Source organism: Cylas formicarius, unplaced genomic scaffold, assembly GCF_029955315.1.
Source record: "Cylas formicarius isolate icCylForm1 unplaced genomic scaffold, icCylForm1.1 PGA_scaffold_1__22_contigs__length_36826433, whole genome shotgun sequence".
Taxonomy (NCBI): domain Eukaryota; kingdom Metazoa; phylum Arthropoda; class Insecta; order Coleoptera; family Brentidae; genus Cylas; species Cylas formicarius.
Window position 1 is genome coordinate 34,784,673 of NW_026844264.1, and position 20,929 is coordinate 34,805,601.

The 20,929-nt window shown below is 38.3% G+C and overlaps 2 protein-coding genes across 4 annotated transcripts; both read left to right on the forward strand.

Moving 5' to 3' along the window:
* The first annotated feature begins 18 nt into the window (after positions 1-18).
* Positions 19-10,941, forward strand: LOC132696643 (long-chain fatty acid transport protein 4-like). 2 transcript variants are annotated; one of them, XM_060661592.1, is made up of 11 exons: positions 19-301; positions 2,931-2,948; positions 3,018-3,313; positions 3,370-3,520; positions 4,910-5,147; positions 5,214-5,448; positions 6,167-6,368; positions 6,553-6,745; positions 9,430-9,806; positions 10,170-10,386; positions 10,589-10,941. In XM_060661592.1, the coding sequence occupies exons 1-11, from the start codon at positions 260-262 to the stop codon at positions 10,741-10,743; spliced, it is 2,124 nt and encodes a 707-aa protein (XP_060517575.1). In that variant the 5' UTR covers positions 19-259; the 3' UTR covers positions 10,744-10,941. The 2 variants fall into 2 exon arrangements, with proteins under 2 accessions (XP_060517575.1, XP_060517576.1); XM_060661593.1 differs by lacking the exon at positions 2,931-2,948 and having other exon boundaries at positions 20-301.
* Positions 10,942-12,029: 1,088 nt separating this feature from the next.
* Positions 12,030-20,862, forward strand: LOC132696461 (solute carrier family 66 member 2). 2 transcript variants are annotated; one of them, XM_060661282.1, is made up of 4 exons: positions 12,030-12,341; positions 12,399-12,535; positions 13,216-13,432; positions 17,458-20,862. In XM_060661282.1, the coding sequence occupies exons 1-4, from the start codon at positions 12,139-12,141 to the stop codon at positions 17,648-17,650; spliced, it is 750 nt and encodes a 249-aa protein (XP_060517265.1). In that variant the 5' UTR covers positions 12,030-12,138; the 3' UTR covers positions 17,651-20,862. The 2 variants fall into 2 exon arrangements, with proteins under 2 accessions (XP_060517265.1, XP_060517266.1); XM_060661283.1 differs by lacking the exon at positions 17,458-20,862 and having other exon boundaries at positions 12,699-13,358.
* The last annotated feature ends 67 nt before the right edge of the window (positions 20,863-20,929 follow it).

Consider the following 20,929-nt stretch of genomic DNA (forward strand, 5'->3'; position numbering starts at 1 on the left):
GGTCGCGATCCAAGAGCGACGCGCAGGTACGACTAAGAAAGTTCCGGACGAATTTTTCACGTTATAAACTAGTCGTGGAACGCGCGCACGGGGCGTACGGTTACGTGAAAGTCGCGCAGCTCCGTTCCGAACTGAATATCGCGAATGTGCGGATACGAAAAAATATTGTACGGCCGACGTTACTGCTGCACGCGTGAGTGCTGCTCTACCCGCGAGTTCTTTTTTTTCGGCGTCCATTGCGACGCTTTCTTAAGGGAACATGGTCGTTGATGTCGCCGCGGAAGCTGTGAACGATCGCGGGGTAAGAGACGGGTGAAACCGCAATCTGGTCCGCTGTATTGTTAATTGTCCCGTGCACCAGTGTTAATCGCGGCGACTTTTACTTACGATACAAAGAATACGCTATTTTTTTTTATGCCCGACTAAAGTTCATTCGGTTTATTGTTTGCTAATTACGGCGGAGCGGACGCAGAAACTATACCGACGATTTGCCGTTAGAAATACGGATTGTTGCTTTCGCTCAACTTACCGGGTATCTCGCTTCAGGTGACCCATATAGTTTTCTTAAAACCTCCAATAATTGTCAAGATATTTTAAGTACTAAAGCTAAAGCTTTTTATTATTTTTTGTGGCTTTTAACCATCAAATTTTGGCGAGGCTTCTACTCGTCGTGTGCCACCCATATTTATAATGTTATATATAATAATTATAATTATTTATTAACAAATATTTAATTAAAAAGAAGTTACTGATTCGTAACTATTTTTCTATAGATTAAAAAAATTGTTATTGGTATTTATAAGATTTTTGACAGCCTAAATCCATAGAATTATCGAAAAAATAACGCTATAAATTAATTATAATAATATGGAATAGTTTTGTTTTCAACTTTTTAAGCTGTCCATTTTACCCCCGGTATTACGCAAATGGCTGAAAATGTACAGATAACCAGAATTTATAATGATAATAACGAAAAAAAAATTAGTTAACTTAATGGTTAATACAGGGTGCTCCGATTCTTCGGTATCGACGTCAACAAATATTTCGTTGCGTTTTCGGATTTTGTTGTTAAAACAAAAGTAACTTTACTCTTTCTGCACTATTTAGGAAATATTTATTAGTTTTTTTTTTAATTTGCAAAAGCCCACGAAATGGATGACGTCACAATTTGCAAAAAGATCTCATTTCTTAAAAATGTTTTTATCAATACGGTTCTTTGGAATGATGAAAGCATATTTTTTCTGTTTGGATCTAATTTAGGCCAATTTATCAACTTAGTACTGTGAAACACGGTTTAGGGATCTTTTTGTCGATCTGAAACAAAGCCAATCAGATACAGGATAAAATGGACCGATTTCCATACAAAGAGATATTGGAAATTACGATGCTCAGAATGCAACCGAACATGATCCGAAACACGGGTTCAAGTTAGTAAATAAATGGTTTGAAGAGTAAAATATAATTGTTTTTGAATGGCTACCCAAACCTTCCGATCTGAAGCGCCATTGAATATGGCACGTCTTGGAAGTATTAGTAAAAGTAAAATTGATTTTTTTCCAGTAATGCAATACTCACGGAAATAGAATGGCTGAAAAAGTGAAATAATTCCACAATCAATATGTAGAGGTATATGTGAGAGATGTTTTACTCTCGTTTATTAAAACAATAACTTAGTTTTACAAATTGTCCGAATGATCCCAGCAGAAGTGACCAATAGAAATAAAAGAGGAAGAAGAAGAACAAGTTTATAATTACACCCTGTAGATTGGCATCGTTTATGACGTCACCATCACAGACGGGCGCGTGTTAAAAATAAAGTAGAGGGTGATTTCTAAGGTCATTGAATATTGAATAATTATTATTATTGAATAATTATAATTTCGAATCCGAAGTACCTATACATTTTTGAAATCCGGATGCAGTAAAAGTAAAAATGTACAGGATAAAATATAATGAAAGTGTTCTTTTAATAAACTCTGTGGATGGATGTAAAAAGAAAAACCTGGGCGCGCTAATTAGTTTAATCTTTTTCCGATGAAGAAACTAAAAATATAAATTTTGTTGTTTCTTAAGCTGTTTCGCTTACGGAATAGAGAATAAACTCTATTTAAAAAACAGGGTTGCCAAATTTTAAAAAAAGACAATGAGAAAAAACTTTGGCGGCTTTGCATCTTGCAGAAGCAATCCATTTTTAAACACCCTGTATATACAGAGGGTGTCCGAGAAGTCGACGATCCAAACTTATTCGCAATATTAAAAAATATATAAATAACTATTTAGCGAGCTTATTTAGTTCTTTTCGCGAGTAATTTGCAGAATTACATCTTTTTTAACTTAATTCGACCTTTTGGGACAATTTAACACCACCTACGGCAATGTATGGAATAAAATTGCCGGGCCAATTAAACAAATTAAATTAATTAATCTAGCCCGTTCGCATTTTTTTAAAAAACCATATAATAATAGACCCGATAGTTTTATAACGCGTAAAAAAACCATTTACGGTTCAAATTTAATTATGTGATGCGAAATAGAGGCGACTGTTTACTAGGAACCTGCACACGTATAACCGAAGTAATTCCCAAACGAATTTATATCACATTAAAGTCGTTATTATAGTCGGAACTCTCGCGCCTATTTGATATTAATTAAAATCGTTCGTTAAGTATGCTGGGTAAACTTCCGCCAATTAGGCACTGATGCACATTTAACGGCTGACAAATGCGCGCTTTTAAATTAAATCCGCATTAATTGTCCAACACTTGCGAAAATATTACTGTTCGACCAACGTTACGTTACGCAACCCAAATGCAAATCCGCCAACAGGTTTTTAAGACGTCAAAATATTGTGTAAAAAAAATGATACTCCGAATTGACCTCGAAAGTAATTTTTACAATTTACCGATTCGATACTCGGAAAATAAATCTAGACCCCTGGGCCAAAGAACGTAAGTCTCAACTTGCACGCGCGTATCTCTACGCTGGAGACTTTGACCTTAACCTCAAAATTCGGCCAGGTCTCGGGATCGCCGTTGCAGCGCGTCGAAGAAGGGGTTGCCGCACAAAAACCTGCTTCGGAGACGCTTTCCAAAAGATCGGACCCGACAACGCGGCCATTGCGCGTGCTAATACGACGTTTGGCGGTCATGGCCGCGATCCTGGCGGTTCTGGCCGCTCTCGCCGCCCTCGTGTGGATATTTTTCGGTTGGTTGTTCCTAATAGAGTTGGTTCTGGTCGCGTTGGTGGCTTATGTCGCCGCGGGACACTACCGCTGGTTCTACGTGGCACTTATGACCGCCCCCCGAGACATACGGCAAGCGAACATTTGTAAAATATCCGTCCCCATCCTTACGGCCTGTATTTTTTCAGCGCCCTCATTAAATATATCGGGCTGCTCGTAGAAATCAAAGGTTTCCAAAGGCGAAACCTGACGTTGGCTCAAATATTCACGAGAAACGTGAAGAAACACCCGCACAAACCCGCCCTGGTTTATGAGAACGAGGAGTGGACTTTTCTTCAGGTGAGCCGAGAATAAAATGGGGCTTGTGGACGTTCTAATGACAAAAAAATCCAAATTACTAAAAACTAACCAAACCGACCGCAATATTTGAACTTCTTGATCTAGTTTTTTATGAGGATTTGTTGTGTATGACATTTCAGGCTTACGCTCTGACCTGAAAGTCTATTGCGGTGCACATTATTAAGTATTCACTTTCCTAGCAGGCTCAACCCTCATATAAAGTCCTTTAAGAAAGTGATTTATTCATATCTTCGAGCCTGCACTTTTGAATACTGCCAGGTATCCGCACAATTGTTATCATTGGCCAGGGCAATCTTGTGCATGTGTTTGAGGCGGCAGGCTGCTAATAGGACATTCTATCACAGCTTTGTAGGCTTGTGTTACTCTATTACAGTACGCTAAAGTAATGTGGTTAGTTTTGGTACAGTCTTGGAGGCGCCTTGACGCGTTCTTAATGCCGCCAAACTCCGAAAATATATAAATTCTATTCAGAACAAGTAACATCTGTATCATCATCGTTGTACAGAACTCTTTGAGATCTTTCATAGTCTTCATACGTTTTGGAACCATCAGGGGTCAAATAATGTGCTGATCCCATGGGGTCAGTCTTATACTGAACCCACTCACTGCTTAGCAGCTTCACTTCATAGGCGAGGTCTGCCATCCATCTCTAAACGCACGCCAGCAATGGCATGGTTTAAAAACCACATCTTTAGCATTCCATCCAGATAGATATGGAGGTGGTAGCCCCAGTCGGGTTTCCACTGTACAATGGCAGTGAAAACGCTACATTTTAGCCTAACTTTTCAATTAAATTTCACAGAATCAATGCAAACTGGGATGGTTTTGGTTGGTTGATTCTTTTTAAAGAAAATCTAGAGTTAGTTCTTGCTAGTCTTGTTTGCATCTTTGACTTTCATGTTGACGTTGTAGGACTGACTGACTGACGCATAATTCACGATGTAAAATTATCAAAACAAGAAAATAAATGCATCTATGGTTTATATCTGACCGTGTAAGTTGTTGACGGAAGGTTGGATGATTTTTTTATGATTTTACTCAACACCAATGCATGTCGACAAGGCCTGCCAAAATGGGTTGTCATTCCAAGATACATCGTGTGTTAAAAAAGTAAGGTGACTTTTAAGTTTTATCAAAAACTATAAGTATTTATTTATTTATGAAAATTAATCAGTTCAAAATAATCCACCCTAGATATTGTGCCTTCATTTTTTCCAACCCAAATAGAAGTTCGTCATCGGCGTCTTCTCGGCCATCTTGGAACAGCTTGTACCACTTATAAACTTTTTTTTTGCTCATTTGGCACTTTGATATAATACTAGAATGACAATATCCATCGTTTTCCACGTCCCACAACCTTCGTTCCAGATCGAGGAATATAGCAACAGGGTCGCGAACGTTTTCAAGAAACACGGTTACAAAAAAGGCGACGTGGTTGCCCTGTTCTTGCAAAACCGACCCGAGTTTGTGTGCATATGGTTGGGGCTCTCAAAACTGGGGGTCATCGTGCCCCTGATCAACACCAACCAGAGATTCGGATCTCTGGTGCATTCGCTCGACGTCGCCAAATGTCAGGCGTTGATTTTCGGCGCCGAACTGGCTGACGGTAAGCGCCCCGCCCACTTCCCTTCCACTTGCGGTCAATTTTCGTTTTTTTTTTTTTTTATTGCAGCGGTGACGGAGATCGCGGACAAAATCGACCCAAAAATTGCACTGTATCAAATCATTTGCAACAACAACGCCGCCAGTCCCGATCAAAGGTACAAAAATTTGGACGCGCTGCTTAAGGACGCGTCCGCGTCCGCCCCCGAAGTGTCCGACAAATTGGGCCACCACGATCACCTGCTTTACATTTACACGTCGGGCACCACCGGACTGCCGAAAGCCGCCGTCATAACCACGTCTAGGTAACTTTACAGACTTTTTAGACTTTGATAGTAACGCATAAAATATTACTGGGTTAACTTGAAAAAGAAAGAAAATTTAATACCAACGGCCTCTGAAAATGGCGGCGGGAAGCTTCTACATACCTTCAGAGCTAGCGCAGCTGATGGACCGGATTTTCTCTCAGTCAGCGATATAAAGGCCCTACCTATGCCAATAATACAGGAACTTATGAGAAACAATGAAAAAAAAAAATTCGACATGCCCACACGTGAGGTTTCGATTTGACCAATGACGGCATTTCTACGACAATGGTTTCTTGAAATAACTTAAATCTCATTAAATGTTCTGGTAGAGTCGGAAATCGTTTAAAAAGAAAGTGGCGCATCAGTTTTTTGGTTAACTTGTAAAGAATGACGGAAACTTTTAAAAGACTCCTGAACTTGAAACACGTTGACACACTGCACTGTGCCAGAAATATTTTTATCCTTCAACATGTCAAAAATATCCTTTAATTAATTAACGGTGCATCAGTGACCTAGCTAAGCAGGGCTCTCCTCTAAACCTGCCCTTTAATTAGGACCAAAGGAGTATAGTATCTCTTTAATGAGAACTTTGTATAGTCCCACATTTGAGCTCTTAACGCACATGACTAGGAAATAGAGGGAATATGTCAGGTTTTTTACTAGTGCGGTACATTTGAACTACCGCGCGGTGATTGAGAATCGACCTCCTTTCAAGGTACATCTTTATCGCTGCTGCCATTGGGTGGTTGTGCGGGTTCCGCGCCTCCGACAGGTTCTACAACCCGCTGCCGCTTTATCACACGGCCGGCGGATGCATGAGCGTCGGACAAATGATCATCTACGGGTCCACCGTGGTCATTCGCAAGAAATTCTCCGCGTCTTCCTACTTCCCCGACTGCAAAAAGTACAATTGCACGGTAAGTCCGTCATATTTTTTTTTCTACGTTAAAACCGGGTGCTACACTATTATCGTATCGATTCAACATTTCCTTTGTTGAATATATATGGCCGAGTCCTTGGATCCATCAAATACTTTCTCTGCCTTTCTCACCCTGTATCTCTCAGCGATCAGACATGGTTCCGCACGCGCACTTGTTCCAGATCGCTCAGTACATAGGCGAAATGTGCCGGTACGTGTTGTCGGTACCGCGCAGGCCCGGCGACAAGGACCACAACCTGCGCATGATCTTCGGTAACGGCCTGAGGCCGCAAATATGGCGCGAGTTCGTCGAAAGGTTCGGCATAAAAAAAGTCTGCGAGTTTTACGGGGCGACGGAGGGTAACGCGAACATAGGTGAGTCACGCACGCCACAGAGAAGAAGCGACCGGGATGCCGTCTATCGATGAGTAGGCTAGAAACTATCATTTTATGTCAGTCGACAAAAGGAAAGCAAGACATATTGGGTTGTTCGGAAAGTCATTTCGTTTTTTTTGGGGAACATGAATGACAGTTTTCGTATAATGAATAAATATTTTATTAAATTAAATATTGGCCATTCTGGTCCAACACCTTTTGCCATCTTTCTGGCAGTAACATAATTCCCCTCTCATAAAAGTTTTGGTCGTTGCTGGCAAAAAACTGGTTCAGGTGGTTTTTGACATCTTCATTTGAGGTAATGGTTTTGCCATCCAAAAAATTTTGCAGGGACCGGAACAAATAGTAGTCGGAAGGCGCCAGATCTGGAAAATATGGTGGATGTTGCAGTACGTCCCATTCAAGCTGTAAACGTTTTTGGCGAGTGACCAAACTTGTGTGAGGTCTCGCATTATCCTGGTGGAACACTACACCCCTCCTGTTGATTAATTCGGGCCTCTTCTCTTTAAGTGAATCATTCAATTTGTCCAGTTGATGACAATAGACTTCTGAATTAATCGTTGTATTGTCCGGCAAAAGCTCAAAAAAAAAAACGATTCCTTTGACATCCCACCAAACGGAGAGCATCACCTTTTTTTGGTGAATGATGGCTTTTGACACGCTTTGAGCCGGTTCATCTTTTCTGCTCCATGACTTCTTGCGTTTAACATTGTTGTATACAACCCATTTTTCGTCCCCAGTAATAATCCGCTTCAAAAATGGATCATTTTCTTGACGTTTGAGGAGCGAATCACACACGTCAACGCGACGACACAAATTTCGCTCCGTAAGGACATGGGGCACCATCGAGCTTCGAGGTTAAGCCCATGCCTTTCAAATGGCCATAAACAGTCGAATTCGATAAATTTAATCTCTCATCGATCTCTCGTGTGGTTATTTGCCGATTTGCATCAACTAATGCCTTTATTGCATCTTTGTCAGTTTCAACCGGCCTTCCAGACCGTGGTGCATCTTCGACATCAAAATTGCCGGATCGAAATTTTGCAAACCAGTTCTGGCACTGGCGTACTGTTAACACGCCTTCTCCATACACATCCGTCAATTTTTTTCTCGCTTGGACAGCATTTTTACCATTTCTGAAGTAAAAAAGTAAAATATGACGAAAATGCTGCTTATTGCTCTCCATATTTAAAAGGGCACCAACCAAAAACTACTGCGTAGAATTAATAGAACTTTTTCACACACAAGCCTTGCAATATCAGCTCTCAAGACATATAATGGTTATGCGGCTTAAGTGTGAAGTCGGTTTCGAAAAAACGTAATTAAGTCCTCTGACGGGAAAAAACGAAATGACTTTCCGAACAACCTTATAATTTGCATTTTTCGCCCTGGTGTTATGAGTGTATGGAATATCTACTTTATTACTAAATTTTGCGTTTTTTACTGATTTTTTTATATATTATATTAATTATACATAACAGTTTTGTACTCGTTTGCTTTAAAAAAAAAAAACTATTTACGTGGCCGTCCCCAATATCTATTTGCTTTATTTTGATTGCTGTTTCCATTTGGCACAGGTTACAACACCTCTTCTTTAGGTTGGAATATTTTAATTTTTAATCGGTGTCTTTAGAGTGAACAGAGAAAAAATGAATAAGTAATTTTCGAGAATGGAGAAAGAAAAGAATATGCAATTTATGGAAAAAGCGTAAGGTGTATATATATTTAAAAAATATATGCCAAGACGCGAACTGAAATCTAAAGGAAAAGTTGGAAACTCCGCTTAAGAAGGAACCAGGGAGAAGCAGATATTTATAGAAAAATTCCACGACTAAGCGACACGGACGAAGAAAATACGCAAAATGAAATTGGTATGCAAAATAAACAAGTGTCTTTGTCCAGATCATGGAAAAACGTTTACTACATATACTGACATGTATAGCTGAAGATACCAGATTGTATTGTAACTCACCATCTAACCCCAAGGTTTGGACAGGAGATTGGTTAATGTCCTTGAAAAGCACTGCATATTGGTTTCAGCATATTGGGAAGTCTAATACACACTTTGTGAAAAAACCGCTGAATTAATCGGTCACAAAACACACCTTGAAGTGTAGTTATAACAAAGGACTTCGCGGGACTTCGATAGAACCCATACTAGCGATTGCGGCAGCGGTTAGCCAATGCCGTTGCTTCGCCTCCCAGCACTGACGTGTTTCTATTTTGTGTTTTCATTTGTGCGTGTTTATTTCACAGTGTCCCGTTGGTTGATTTTTTTATATATCCAGGTAATTTGTACAAATATGTGTCCAAAGAGAAATGGTATAGAATATGAATTATGTACGTCCGCTGTAAGCGATCGCGTTTGGTCACGTGATAGTGTCCCATTCTGAAATTACGTTCACTCTACTATCAAATTGCAGTATTAGGAAGTTTCCCGTTGTTAATTTTCGATGCAGCTACGGTTACAAGATTAGTTCAATGTTATTTTGACATTATTTCTGCACAGATCATTATTCCCGCGGACCTGAGATCGAGAATAAAACTTAGACACACTTTCGCCTTTCAAATTTACGTTGCTCCAAAATTTTAATTTCTCGAGAATTGCCCACCGTAGGGGCGAATCTCCGTGCCAGGTCCATCACTTTTCACTTTTTCCGCAGTGAACGTGGACAACACGGTGGGAGCCATAGGATTCGTGTCCCGGATCATACCGCAGGTCTACCCGATATCGATCATCAGGGTAGACGAGCACGGTGAACCGGTACGAGACGCGAGGGGACTCTGTCAGGTTTGCAAACCTAACGAACCCGGCGCGTTTATCGGGAAAATATCGCCGGGCAACCCGTCTCGAGCGTTCCTCGGATACGTCGACGAGGCGGCGTCGCGCAAGAAGATCGTCCGCGACATCTTCGCCATAGGCGACAGCGCGTTCATATCCGGCGACATCCTAGTCGCCGACGAGTTCGGCAATTTGTTTTTCAAGGACCGAACGGGAGACACATTCCGCTGGAAGGGCGAGAACGTCTCCACCTCTGAGGTAACTGGGACGACGTAAACTTAAGTTTAATCCAAATTATTTAAATGTATCACGCCTCTTTCGCCATGCGACCTCATGTCCACTACTCTTTTTGTTAGAACCGCTCTTCTGGTGGTATTCCACCTCCGATCCAGCATTTTTATTATTTATTTTTATTTATTATTTTATTAGTATTTAATTTGCTAGTAGAGCTGTAGACACTGCTGGATGTTTTTTTTTTGGTTTGCTCGTTAACAAAGTAACACTTAAAAGCCTCTGATATTTTATGGTCTTATCAAACTTTCTGCGAAAATTCCTTCCTGTTGCACCTCTCGGAGGAAACTGCCCGACGCAATAAAGATATGCGCTCCCTCCCGTTTTCAGGTGGAAGGTGTGCTCAGCAACCTGGTCGACTATAAGGACGTCGTGGTTTACGGAGTCGAAGTGAGAAGTCAAGAGGGTAGGGCGGGGATGGCTGCGCTGCACGACCCCGAAGGCACCGTCGACCTGAACGGGCACCTACTTGAAGGGCTTAAAAGGGCGCTGCCCTCATACGCCCGGCCTATTTTTATCAGGATACTGACCAAGCTCGATCTAACAGGTTAGTATAATTATTTTAACTGGCGATTTTTTAGCGAAATTTCTTGAATATGATTTTTACCGGAACCCCTTGCTGCCACCCCATTTAAAGTTAGGTGGAAATCGTGGTTATTTAATCTTTAAGGCATATTTGCTACGGTATTGGAAATAGAAATAAAGAAAATCAATTTAAAAAGTTGCTAGGTAGGTTTTTTATTTTTCAGGCACCTACAAGCTGAAGAAGAACGATCTTCAAAGGGAGGGCTTCGATCCCACAGCGACAACAGACAAGATTTACTATCTTGGTCCGGACGGCCGATATCAGTTGTTAACGAAAGAAATATACGATAAAATAGACTCGGGTCTGATCAGGGTGTAGCCTGTGGTGGTAGAGTAATATCGCATAAGATTTTTTTTTTTTGGTTTCATGTACGCGGCAGCTACGGGGAATATTTACTAGTGCTGGACGGGGATTTAGCGTTGGTAGGACTAGTTTTTTTTTGTTTTTTTTTTTACATTTTTATATATATGTTTGCGTTGTAATCTCAAATAATACCGTTACATAAAAAATATGTGCGTTTTTCTCCTCCTCCCCCCTCTAAGCGACTATGACGAATGGCAACAAAATTTGACATTGAATTTAAAAAAAAATTATCTGGGTTACTATATACATTTCTCCTGCGTTGGTTGTTAATGAAAAATACAGAAACCTGTGGAAATTTCATTGAAAAATTTGTATCCGGGTTTTTCATTTAATTTTTTTTTCAAAGTGTCGCTCAATGGGTATTTGTGGTAAAGCAAAACATTAACAGCTAATTCTTACCAAACCTGCTTCTTGATACACAAACAACTAAATATCACGCACTAACTTGCATTTTGCCACACTTTCTTTCTAAACAGCCGTCTCCACACACTTAACACTTTCCATGAGCATTTAACGATGTTCATATTTTTAGAAAATACTGCTGCAAAAAATACAAGATCCAAACTGAAACCCGTCAAATTGATTAAATGTCAGCGGCCATGTTGGTTGTTAAAACTCGCTAGGTCTTATTTGAAAGACGCAATACTTTTTTTTATCATATGCATATCGTAACATATGCAAGACTATATGCTATAGCACCTAAACGTTCAATACCGTCTTTTAAGTGTCAGACGCTTTTAATGGCGACAATATGTATGGGTAACTAGATTTTAAATGACGGCCTAGGCACGGTATATCCTTTTCTCGGCGAGATTGCTCTGGACACTCGCCCATTACTCACATCCTTCGAGGATATGTTTCAATTGAGTCATATAATGGATTAGTTTCACAATTATTCTAGGGTTACAGCACCGGCACCACAAAAGAAACGGTTTCTGCTTCGCTTCTACCTCTCACCATCTGGGCCCATTCATCATCTAACCGACGTAAATGGCAAAAAGACCGCCAAGATGTTCCCAAAACATTCAATTCAGACCTTTGAGACAAAAACATATGATTCTGCCCTGAACGAACAGAAGTTAAACAGCCATTTTGCAGTGCTTACGACAGAATGATGACAAAATATATAAAATCCTTCCAGTATACTGCAGTTGCGGAATAAAAAAAATGTTGCCCGAGTGGCCATATGCAATATTTTTTCAAGAGGTCAAGCTGAAAAGCTGAATTTCCGTGGACGCGACTCTAACCTCACAAAACCCGAAACCTGTCAATTTACGAGTTTCATAATGTTAATTTTTACGATGTAATTGTTTCCTCGCGAGTAATTCGAGAACAACAGCAATATCAAAAATGGATTGGGTGATATCGGACGAATTATCTTTGACGGTCGGCCACGTAGTGGGATGGGTGAGTGCGGCAGCCATGATAATCGGGGGCGTAATCCCGTATATACCGCAATATCGTCAGATAAAGAGAACGAAAGACGCCGACGGATTCTCGTTGTTGGTATGCTTGGCCTTGCTGGTAGCGAACACGCTGCGAATAATTTTCTGGTAAGTGGCGTTAAAGGAGCCGACGGATCCGTGGTACTTAACGGGTGTAGCGTTTAGGTTTGGCAGGCACTTCGAATACCCGCTTCTAGTCCAAAGTCTCATTATGAACGTCACGATGTTTGTCATGGTTCATTTGTGCGTCACGATCAGAAACAGGAAACAATTGATCCAGGCACGGAAGAGAATTTTTACCGGTAAGGCCGGGAATTTATTATGAAATGTTCTGCTTCCATGTTTTTTCTTTTCGTATTTCGCTTTCTCAGTTTTAATCTTACGAATTATATTTTTCCGCTGCGATATATAATAACTATATTTTGTAAAGCTAATTTGAAACTGTCACACTGCATTTTTATTTAGTTGCAAACGCTGCTGCTGCAAAGAGGCTTATCCTTCTATCCAAAACACGCCGCTCTGAAACCATTTCCGGTAATAGGCCTGCACGGTTTTCGCTTGTTCTTCAAGGGGCCAATTATTTACTAATTAAGCGGGTGATTTAAGAAACAATACCAAGTGTTTTTTATTGATACTTTGCCATTGTTACGAGATTTTTAATAACTTTACCTATTGTTTCTTAGACCCACACAATTTATTTATAAATTTATGGGATTTTTATGAATGCAACTAGGGAAGGCACCGTTTTGCCTCCTCTGCGTCGTGCACTTTTCATTTGTGTCAAATTTGTCCTAAATGCTTATAATTAAGAAATTGCTGCTTCATGTGCTGCTTTCATTTCATTTGCTTCGCTTTGCCTATTGATTCGATTATAGTGCTGCTTACCGAAATCCAACATTTGCTAATCATACATTATCCATGTGTTGAACGCTTTTATGGTGCAACCGAGACCCGATCGGGTGCCCGCGGGTGTCTGTTCTAGATTTCGATGCGAAACATTTCTGGAACTGGTCCGACTTCCAGTCCTACCTCGATTGTATGTTGTTGTTCACGATCGCTTCCTCGTTGCTGATGTACCTATTCATAGACTACATGGTTTTTGTGGAAATCGTGGGGTTCCTCGCCGTGTTCACGGAGGCGATGCTCGGCGCTCCTCAGCTCGTAAAAAATTATCGAAATAAGTCGACGGAAGGCATGAGGTAAACATCCCTGTGCCCCAGTGTGGGGCAAACTTTGATTTTTATCAAAAATCATCGATTTAAAAAAAAAATAAAAACCATGTATTTCCCGTTTTTTTTTTAAATCAATTGCAAACTATTTTAAAGCCACTATAAACAATAAATATACACATTAAATATTCGTCCTTTTGCAAGAAAATTTCTTTGGTGATTGTTTTATTGAAAAAATCAAAAATCATTGATTTTAATTGATTTTTAATTTCATAAGAGAATGGATTTCCCGTTTTTTTGTTAATCAATTACAAACTATTTTAAAGCCACTATAAACGATAAATATACACACTAAATATTCGTCAGAAAGCGCTTTTTGCAAGAAAATTTCTTTGGTGATTGTTTTATTTAAAAAATAAAAATTCATTGATTTTGATTATTTTTAATTTCACAAGAGTATGGATTTCCCGTTTTTTTGTTAATCAATTACAAACTATTTTAAAGCCACTATAAACGATAAATATACACACTAAATATTCGTCAGAAAGCGCTTTTTGCAAGAAAATTTCTTTGGTGATTGTTTTATTTAAAAAATAAAAATTCATTGATTTTGATTATTTTTAATTTCACAAGAGTATGGATTTCCCGTTTTTTTGTTAATCAATTACAAACTATTTTAAAGCCACTATAAACGATAAATATACACACTAAATATTCGTCAGAAAGCGCTTTTTGCAAGAAAATTTCTTTGGTGATTGTTTTATTTAAAAAATAAAAATTCATTGATTTTGATTATTTTTAATTTCACAAGATTATGGATTTCCCGTTTTCTTGTTAATCAATTACAAACTATTTTTAAGCCATTATAAACGATAAATATACACACTAAATATTCGTTAGAAAGCGCTTTTTGCAGGAACATTTCTTTGGTGGTTGTTTTATTGAAAAAATCAAATAATTTTTTTTTTTTTAATTTTAATTGATTATTTTTAATATTATAAGAATATGGATTTCTCGTTTTTTTGTTAATAAATTACAAATTATTATAAAACCATTATAAACAATAAATATACGTACTAAATATTCGCCAGAACGCGCTTTTGCGAGAAAATTTCTTTGGTGGTTGTTTTATTGAAAAAAATAAAAAAATCATTGATTTCTTAAAAAAAAAAAAAAAAATCATGATTTTTTGAGTATTCTTCAGAACGCACTTTTGGGAAGAAAATTTCTTGTTTTATTCACGATCTATAAATTGTCGCTGTCGCGTACGTCGCGTATTGAGTATTGAGTTGGTGATTTGTCCAATTAGTGAAAAATAGAACATTAGGTGAAAACATTTAAATGGCAGGAAGAAAAGAAAATAGCATATGACAGTTTTACATTAAAACAAAGACTTAAAAACACACCATGATGTTTGTGATAATAAGCAACAACAAACGAATACAGGTAGGTAAATAATATTTTATTTTCTTATTATTTATTTCATTTTTATTTGACTTTTCATGTTCGTAAAAGATAGAAGTAACGTTTTCAAAAGAATTAGGAATTTATTATTTAAAAAATGTCATGTCCTTTTTGTTTTTTCTGGCTAAAATTTGAATTCATGCGTATATTAATATTTATAATTTTTAGGTACTTACCTATTTTTATTTTTTACTTATCTTTCTTTATCTTAGGAAAGAATGTACACGATTTTCAACGTATTTTAAAAAAAGTGTAAATGTAATAAAATCCAATAAAACCCTTTACTAATTTTTTATAGGAAAATTGGGCGCGTAGCTGGTTTACCATTTATTAACAATGGTGTAAGCTTATAAATTTTAATTTTATTTATTTATATTATTTTAAATATCGCTTCTGTAGATTTTGCTACTACGTCTGCCTCGAGTTCCACGACACTCACGACAGATTTGTCAAGCCTTTGGAAATTTCCGCAAAGTCCAAGAAAGAAAAAGAAAAAAAAACTGAAAATCGGCCTAGTTTGAGTAGTTACGTAATGCGTAACATCAACAACTGAAAAAGAAAAGATTAACAAACAAATAGCAAAGGCAATTTTTGCTACTAATTCGAGATATTCACTTATTAATGTGGTAGGTATACGCCATCAAGAAAAAAGTTATCAGCAAGTCTTTTTGATGACATCTATGAGGAGGAAAAGGCAAAATATTTTTCTTCTTTGTCAGGACAAATGTGTGAATATGTCCATTGATGGGTGATCAAACATCCACAATGAGCCAGTTATATGAGCAACAATAACAACTGAAGATGGACGATCGCTTTTTTACGAAAACTTCGGGAAAACCTGATACTTCACAATATTTCACTGAAGTAGTTTGTGACCTAATTTCTCCATATAAATCACAATATGGCTCTCATGGTAAAAACTTTGGAGGACAAGTTAAAACTTCTGGCTGCCCTACATATATTTTGAATTTACTACGCAAAGGCTTACAAATACCAGACGCAAAGAACATGAACATTTAGCTAAAGCGAAATTCAGTCAAGCAGGAGGTAACGCTATAGTCGTTCCAAGTGATGTGCGATGGAATATCGTCGCTGATTATTAAAGATGTGTGAGATGTACTATTAAAAATATGTGAAGAAAACAGAAACCAAATTGATCCGATCATTTATCAAAAGGTATCAAATATTGGGCTTAAACATAAAGCACAAGCATATTTAAACATTTGAAAACTAATACCAGTTGCTCATGATATTTTGCAGAGCAAAAACATTACTATCTAGAGCAGTGGAAACATTTACGATATACGAGAATGTTGTAGAATTACCTCTATCAAAAATACAAAAAAATGAGGATCAATGTAAGCAGGCACTGACGCCATTACATTTTATAGCCTATATGTTGGACCCTCTGGCTTTAGAAACAATTCATAATTTATACGGTAACACTAAACTTTTGCCATTAGTAATAAAGTTTTCGGATGAAATAATAAAAAACGTAAATGGAATACAGTAGTGGATATCACAAAAAGATGAGCCAGAAATTGCGAAACAGCTACCAATAATAAAACAGTTCCTGTGTGCAAGTGCTTCCTCGGGGTCAGTAGAATGAACTTTCCGCACTTTAGGTTTTTGCACACTCCAATACAAGGAACGAGACGGGGATAGAAAAAGGGGGAAAATTAGTATTTTTGTTCAAACTATACAACGAAAATACACAAGCATACAGTGTGTATTATTACGAGGGCTGCCTTTTATATACTGGTCCTCCCATCTGGCGCTAATGTTTTAATAGGGAAGTTTGACATTTTGAGGTTAGGTTTTGACGAAAGAGTGTTGTATTATTTTTTGTGATAAATTTAAAAAATTATGACGGTTAAAAATGGAACTTAATACGATCGCGGTGCTTCCAAACACGTCTATGACATCGTGGCAGGTGATGAATCATGGATCCGTGCATATGAACCTGAAAGTAAGCAGCAGTCGATCGACAAAGCACACAAAAGTAGTTCGTGAGCGAAGCACCTCGATACAAATGGGAACCTGCTTTTTCTGAATGGTACACAACCATTTGTTCGCTCAAAGACTTCGAAGCAATTGGAAAAACCAACCGCGGAAGATGAGTCAATCTCCACGATGACAATACTAGCTCTCACCGATCAGTGCAAACAAAGAACTTTTTGAGCATTAAAAAAAAAGTGTATAGTCCTGATTTAGCACCTAATAAATTACGTGGGTAACGATTTTTGACACCGGAAGAAGCGATTGATGCGTTTAAAAAGCATGTTTTGGAGGTGCCCGAATCGATGTGGGAAAAGTGCTTTGATGATCCGGGTGAATATTTTGAGAAACAGTAAAGTGATATTTGTTGGTAGCTTGTAGTTTTTTTATTGCAAATCCCGAAATATATGTCAGTTGTCTTATTTTTTTAAAGAGTTGTGTTTTACTTTTTATTCGTGATTGTACTGGGCTTAATAAAAACAGATTTTAAAAATCGAGTGATTTAAATCATGATTTTAATCTTGCCTGTGCCCCCCGTCCTAACGGTACGAGTTCAAGACTAAAATGTTTCCTCAACGTTTTCGCAATTGCAGCATAAGCATGGTCGTTTTGTGGACGTGCGGCGACATTTTCAAGACGTCGTACTTCCTGTTGAGGGACGCTCCCGTACAGTTCTGGGTGTGCGGATCCCTCCAGGTCACCATCGACCTGTTGATCCTCTTGCAAGTCTACATTTACAAGACCAATTCCGATCCGAACCGCACCGGGGCCCATAGGATCGATTGAGTGGTCATTGTGTGGAAGCGGGACGCGGAAGAAGCCCCGAAAAGTGACGCGACGAATGAAAATTGTGATACGATCAAAGACGCCCAATCGGACGGGTTCTCTCTGAGCAACGGCAATTGTTACGATCAATCGTTGAAGGGTTTCAGTGATACTAGTGATAATTTCGTCAAGGACGAACGCGATTTCGTGGTGAACGCCGAGATTCACAACGACGGGGTGACGACGTCGAGCGACGACTCCACCACCGACAGTATTAACAAAGTCGTCTACAACGTAGATTATCTGTATAAAAATATGAACGGGGGCTGTCTCACCGACACGATGTTAAGTAGCGACAAAAAGAATCTCACTTACAACGTTAACTACAAGAAGCCGGCGAAGGTGCGCATGCTGATTCACCGGCATACCTTATGACATGTGCCCTTGACGGAAGCTGTTTTTGCGATATGGTAATCGGAAATGTGGACGTTTTTTTCGGGTCGATCAGACGTCGTTAGTTGTGACGTCATAATTTGTGGTTAGGTTTTCACCATATCCAATATCTATCATTTCGCATTCGTGCCTATCCGAGCATTTTAGAAGTGTTTTTAAATTGACAACAGTGGTACGCCCATTTTTCATTAGTTGCGGTAATTTAAAGTAACCTTCCAATTACTATTTTTGATTTTAATGGGTATGCGGAGGGCTAGAGGCCTATTGTTTAGTAAAGGGTACGTTGACGTCATTGTTGTGTTTCTTCATGTTTGCAAATCACAGGCCATTCCTCGACAGTAACTTCTGAAAATTGTTGCCTTGCAAGATGTTTCACATATTGCACATATATAATCCCTTTTTTACATGCATGTTTGGATTTTCGAGGCAATAACTGTTTCTCCGCCCATGTCATAAAATTTTTATTGTTCACTTCATCGTGATATCCCCCATTGCCAAATTTATTGAAATATTAACATTTTTTAAATATTTTTTCAACCTATTCAACGTCGACTGAGGGTTATCAAAGTATGTACCTATTTTTTTTACATATATCCTAATAACCCCCTATTAGTTGGGTAGCTTTATTCTAAGTATGGGCCCACATTATGGTAAATAAAATTTTATAATAGAGATGGAATATTCCTTGAACCACGTGAAAATACATTGTTATTGTTATTTACTGGAACCAGTATCAGACCAAATTTGCGATTTTAATAATTTTTCGTTAGTGTTGGCAATTTTTTCCAGCTTTCTGCTAAATATTTAAAAAAAGGTATATTTTTCTTACCTGATCGAAAAACCCACAATCCACTAGTTGTAAATACATTTTCGCCACGTCTCTTCGATGTCATCAAAGCATGCTTCTTGGGATGTAGATGCTTGTGACTCAATTTCAAGCTAGATCACCTTTATTACAAACAGAGACTGCTTTTTCTAAAGATGTAAATTCATACTTCCACAAAATGAAAGTTACGCAAGCTGCAGGACTCGGTTCCACCGTTCTTATACAATTATGTAACAAAGTCAATTTAAAAACACAAAATAAATGTTTATATCCGGTTTTTGGGTTTTGTGCATTTGCTTCTATATCTGGATCTTTTGGAAATCGATAAAACAAGCACAAAACATTATTTTATAACTTGATAAAATCCGAATATATTAGATAACTGTTTACTAAAATTATATACGCTTATTATTTTCTAGTTTGCGTTAAACTGAATATGTTTTAACGCAGAAGTTCGGCGTTTTTAAAGTATACCGCGATAAGAAAACATTAATTATACGTAAAACACCGTTTGTTTAGCAACAGCGCCTAACCTAACCCCAAATTACATCGTTAGCACTCGTGACGCGTGTCGAAAGACGTGTACCGGTTTTTCTACCTCACGCATTGAGAGTTCGAGCCGCGTTTTCGTTTAAAAACTATCGAAAACTACAGGTGTCGGAAGTACTCGCCTCAATAATGTCACTTTCATGCGTAATTCTTCACGCGACGAAAGATTTATTTGAACATTTTCAATATAAAACCGAAACGCCAAAAGTCGTCAGGTGGCGCTGCGGCGTTTCTGCCATGACCACGAGCGCGTGAACGCGATAACTAACCAATATAATATAGTTGTCTATGAACGTGATCTCGGTCAAGCGATCCAGTGTGAAGTAATATTTTTAGGCCCGAATTTTCGAGAATACATATCCTTCGTCTTGTTCCCTTGTCGTTAGATCGTCGATGACTAATTTCCGTTTCACTTCGTGACGTTTATAGCGCCTGGCGGTCGATAAACCACCGTGAAAGTTAATAGTTATAGTGCCTTAACACGGATTCGGGACTGAAGTAAATAAATTAGTAAAATATTTTGGCATATTAAATTTCCGTGGTATATAGACCAAACAACCGAACCAAAAACCCTTGCCGTAACAAATCTGACGAACTGTATCCGCAGACGCAGCTTCTTAGTAAAACTGAGGGGCACTTGCAACTTCCACATTGAGTTACCAATGAACAAAATTCGCTTCCGCGCTCTCTTCCCCCGCGTCCTATCACAGAGCGTTCCGAGTCTTTTGGCAAAAAATTTCCAGATTTATAGTTACCAGCCGAAAGGAAAGACTTGTTTCTCGTAGCGCTTTAGATTATACTTTTGATGATCAAATTGCTTCTCTCGAAAGGTGCGAATAATTTTAACTGTGACTACTCATACCTGGTAGCTTTAGTATTAGCATTTAGATAATAGAATTATTGTGGGATATTCCAATACGATCTTTTCGCATCTCTGTGATTGACGGAGACGATACGGTGTGGTGAGAGCTTGCAGTGAGAAATACCTAGGCTAGATTTGTCGTACTCAAACGTTCAGAGAATAGAATGTAATGTGATAATTTTTATTAGCTGCTTAGCTGGCGAGGCATCGCACCATGTGAACATTGGTTACCTTTATGCAAGGTAATATGAATTAATAGTAAATTATTGGCATTTTCTGGACCATTCGCGTAAGTAATTAATAACGTACTTACGGAATTATTTTCTATATAAACATTTCGGGAAATGTCCTATTGATTGTGATCATGCTTGTGGGTACGTAATAATCTCGACTGTAGTTAGTGAAAAGCATTTTTTTTAGGTTCTCGAATGATAATTGCTGTACATAAATTTCTCCTATTAAAAGCATTCTAGTTTAAACGGTAACAAATAAATGCTCATCTGCATTTTTGTATATGTTATTTCGACAATACATAAATTCTTTTCCTGTAATAAGTTTGTTATATATTAAAGTTCTAAATATATGTTGAAATTATTTTTTATTTCAGTGC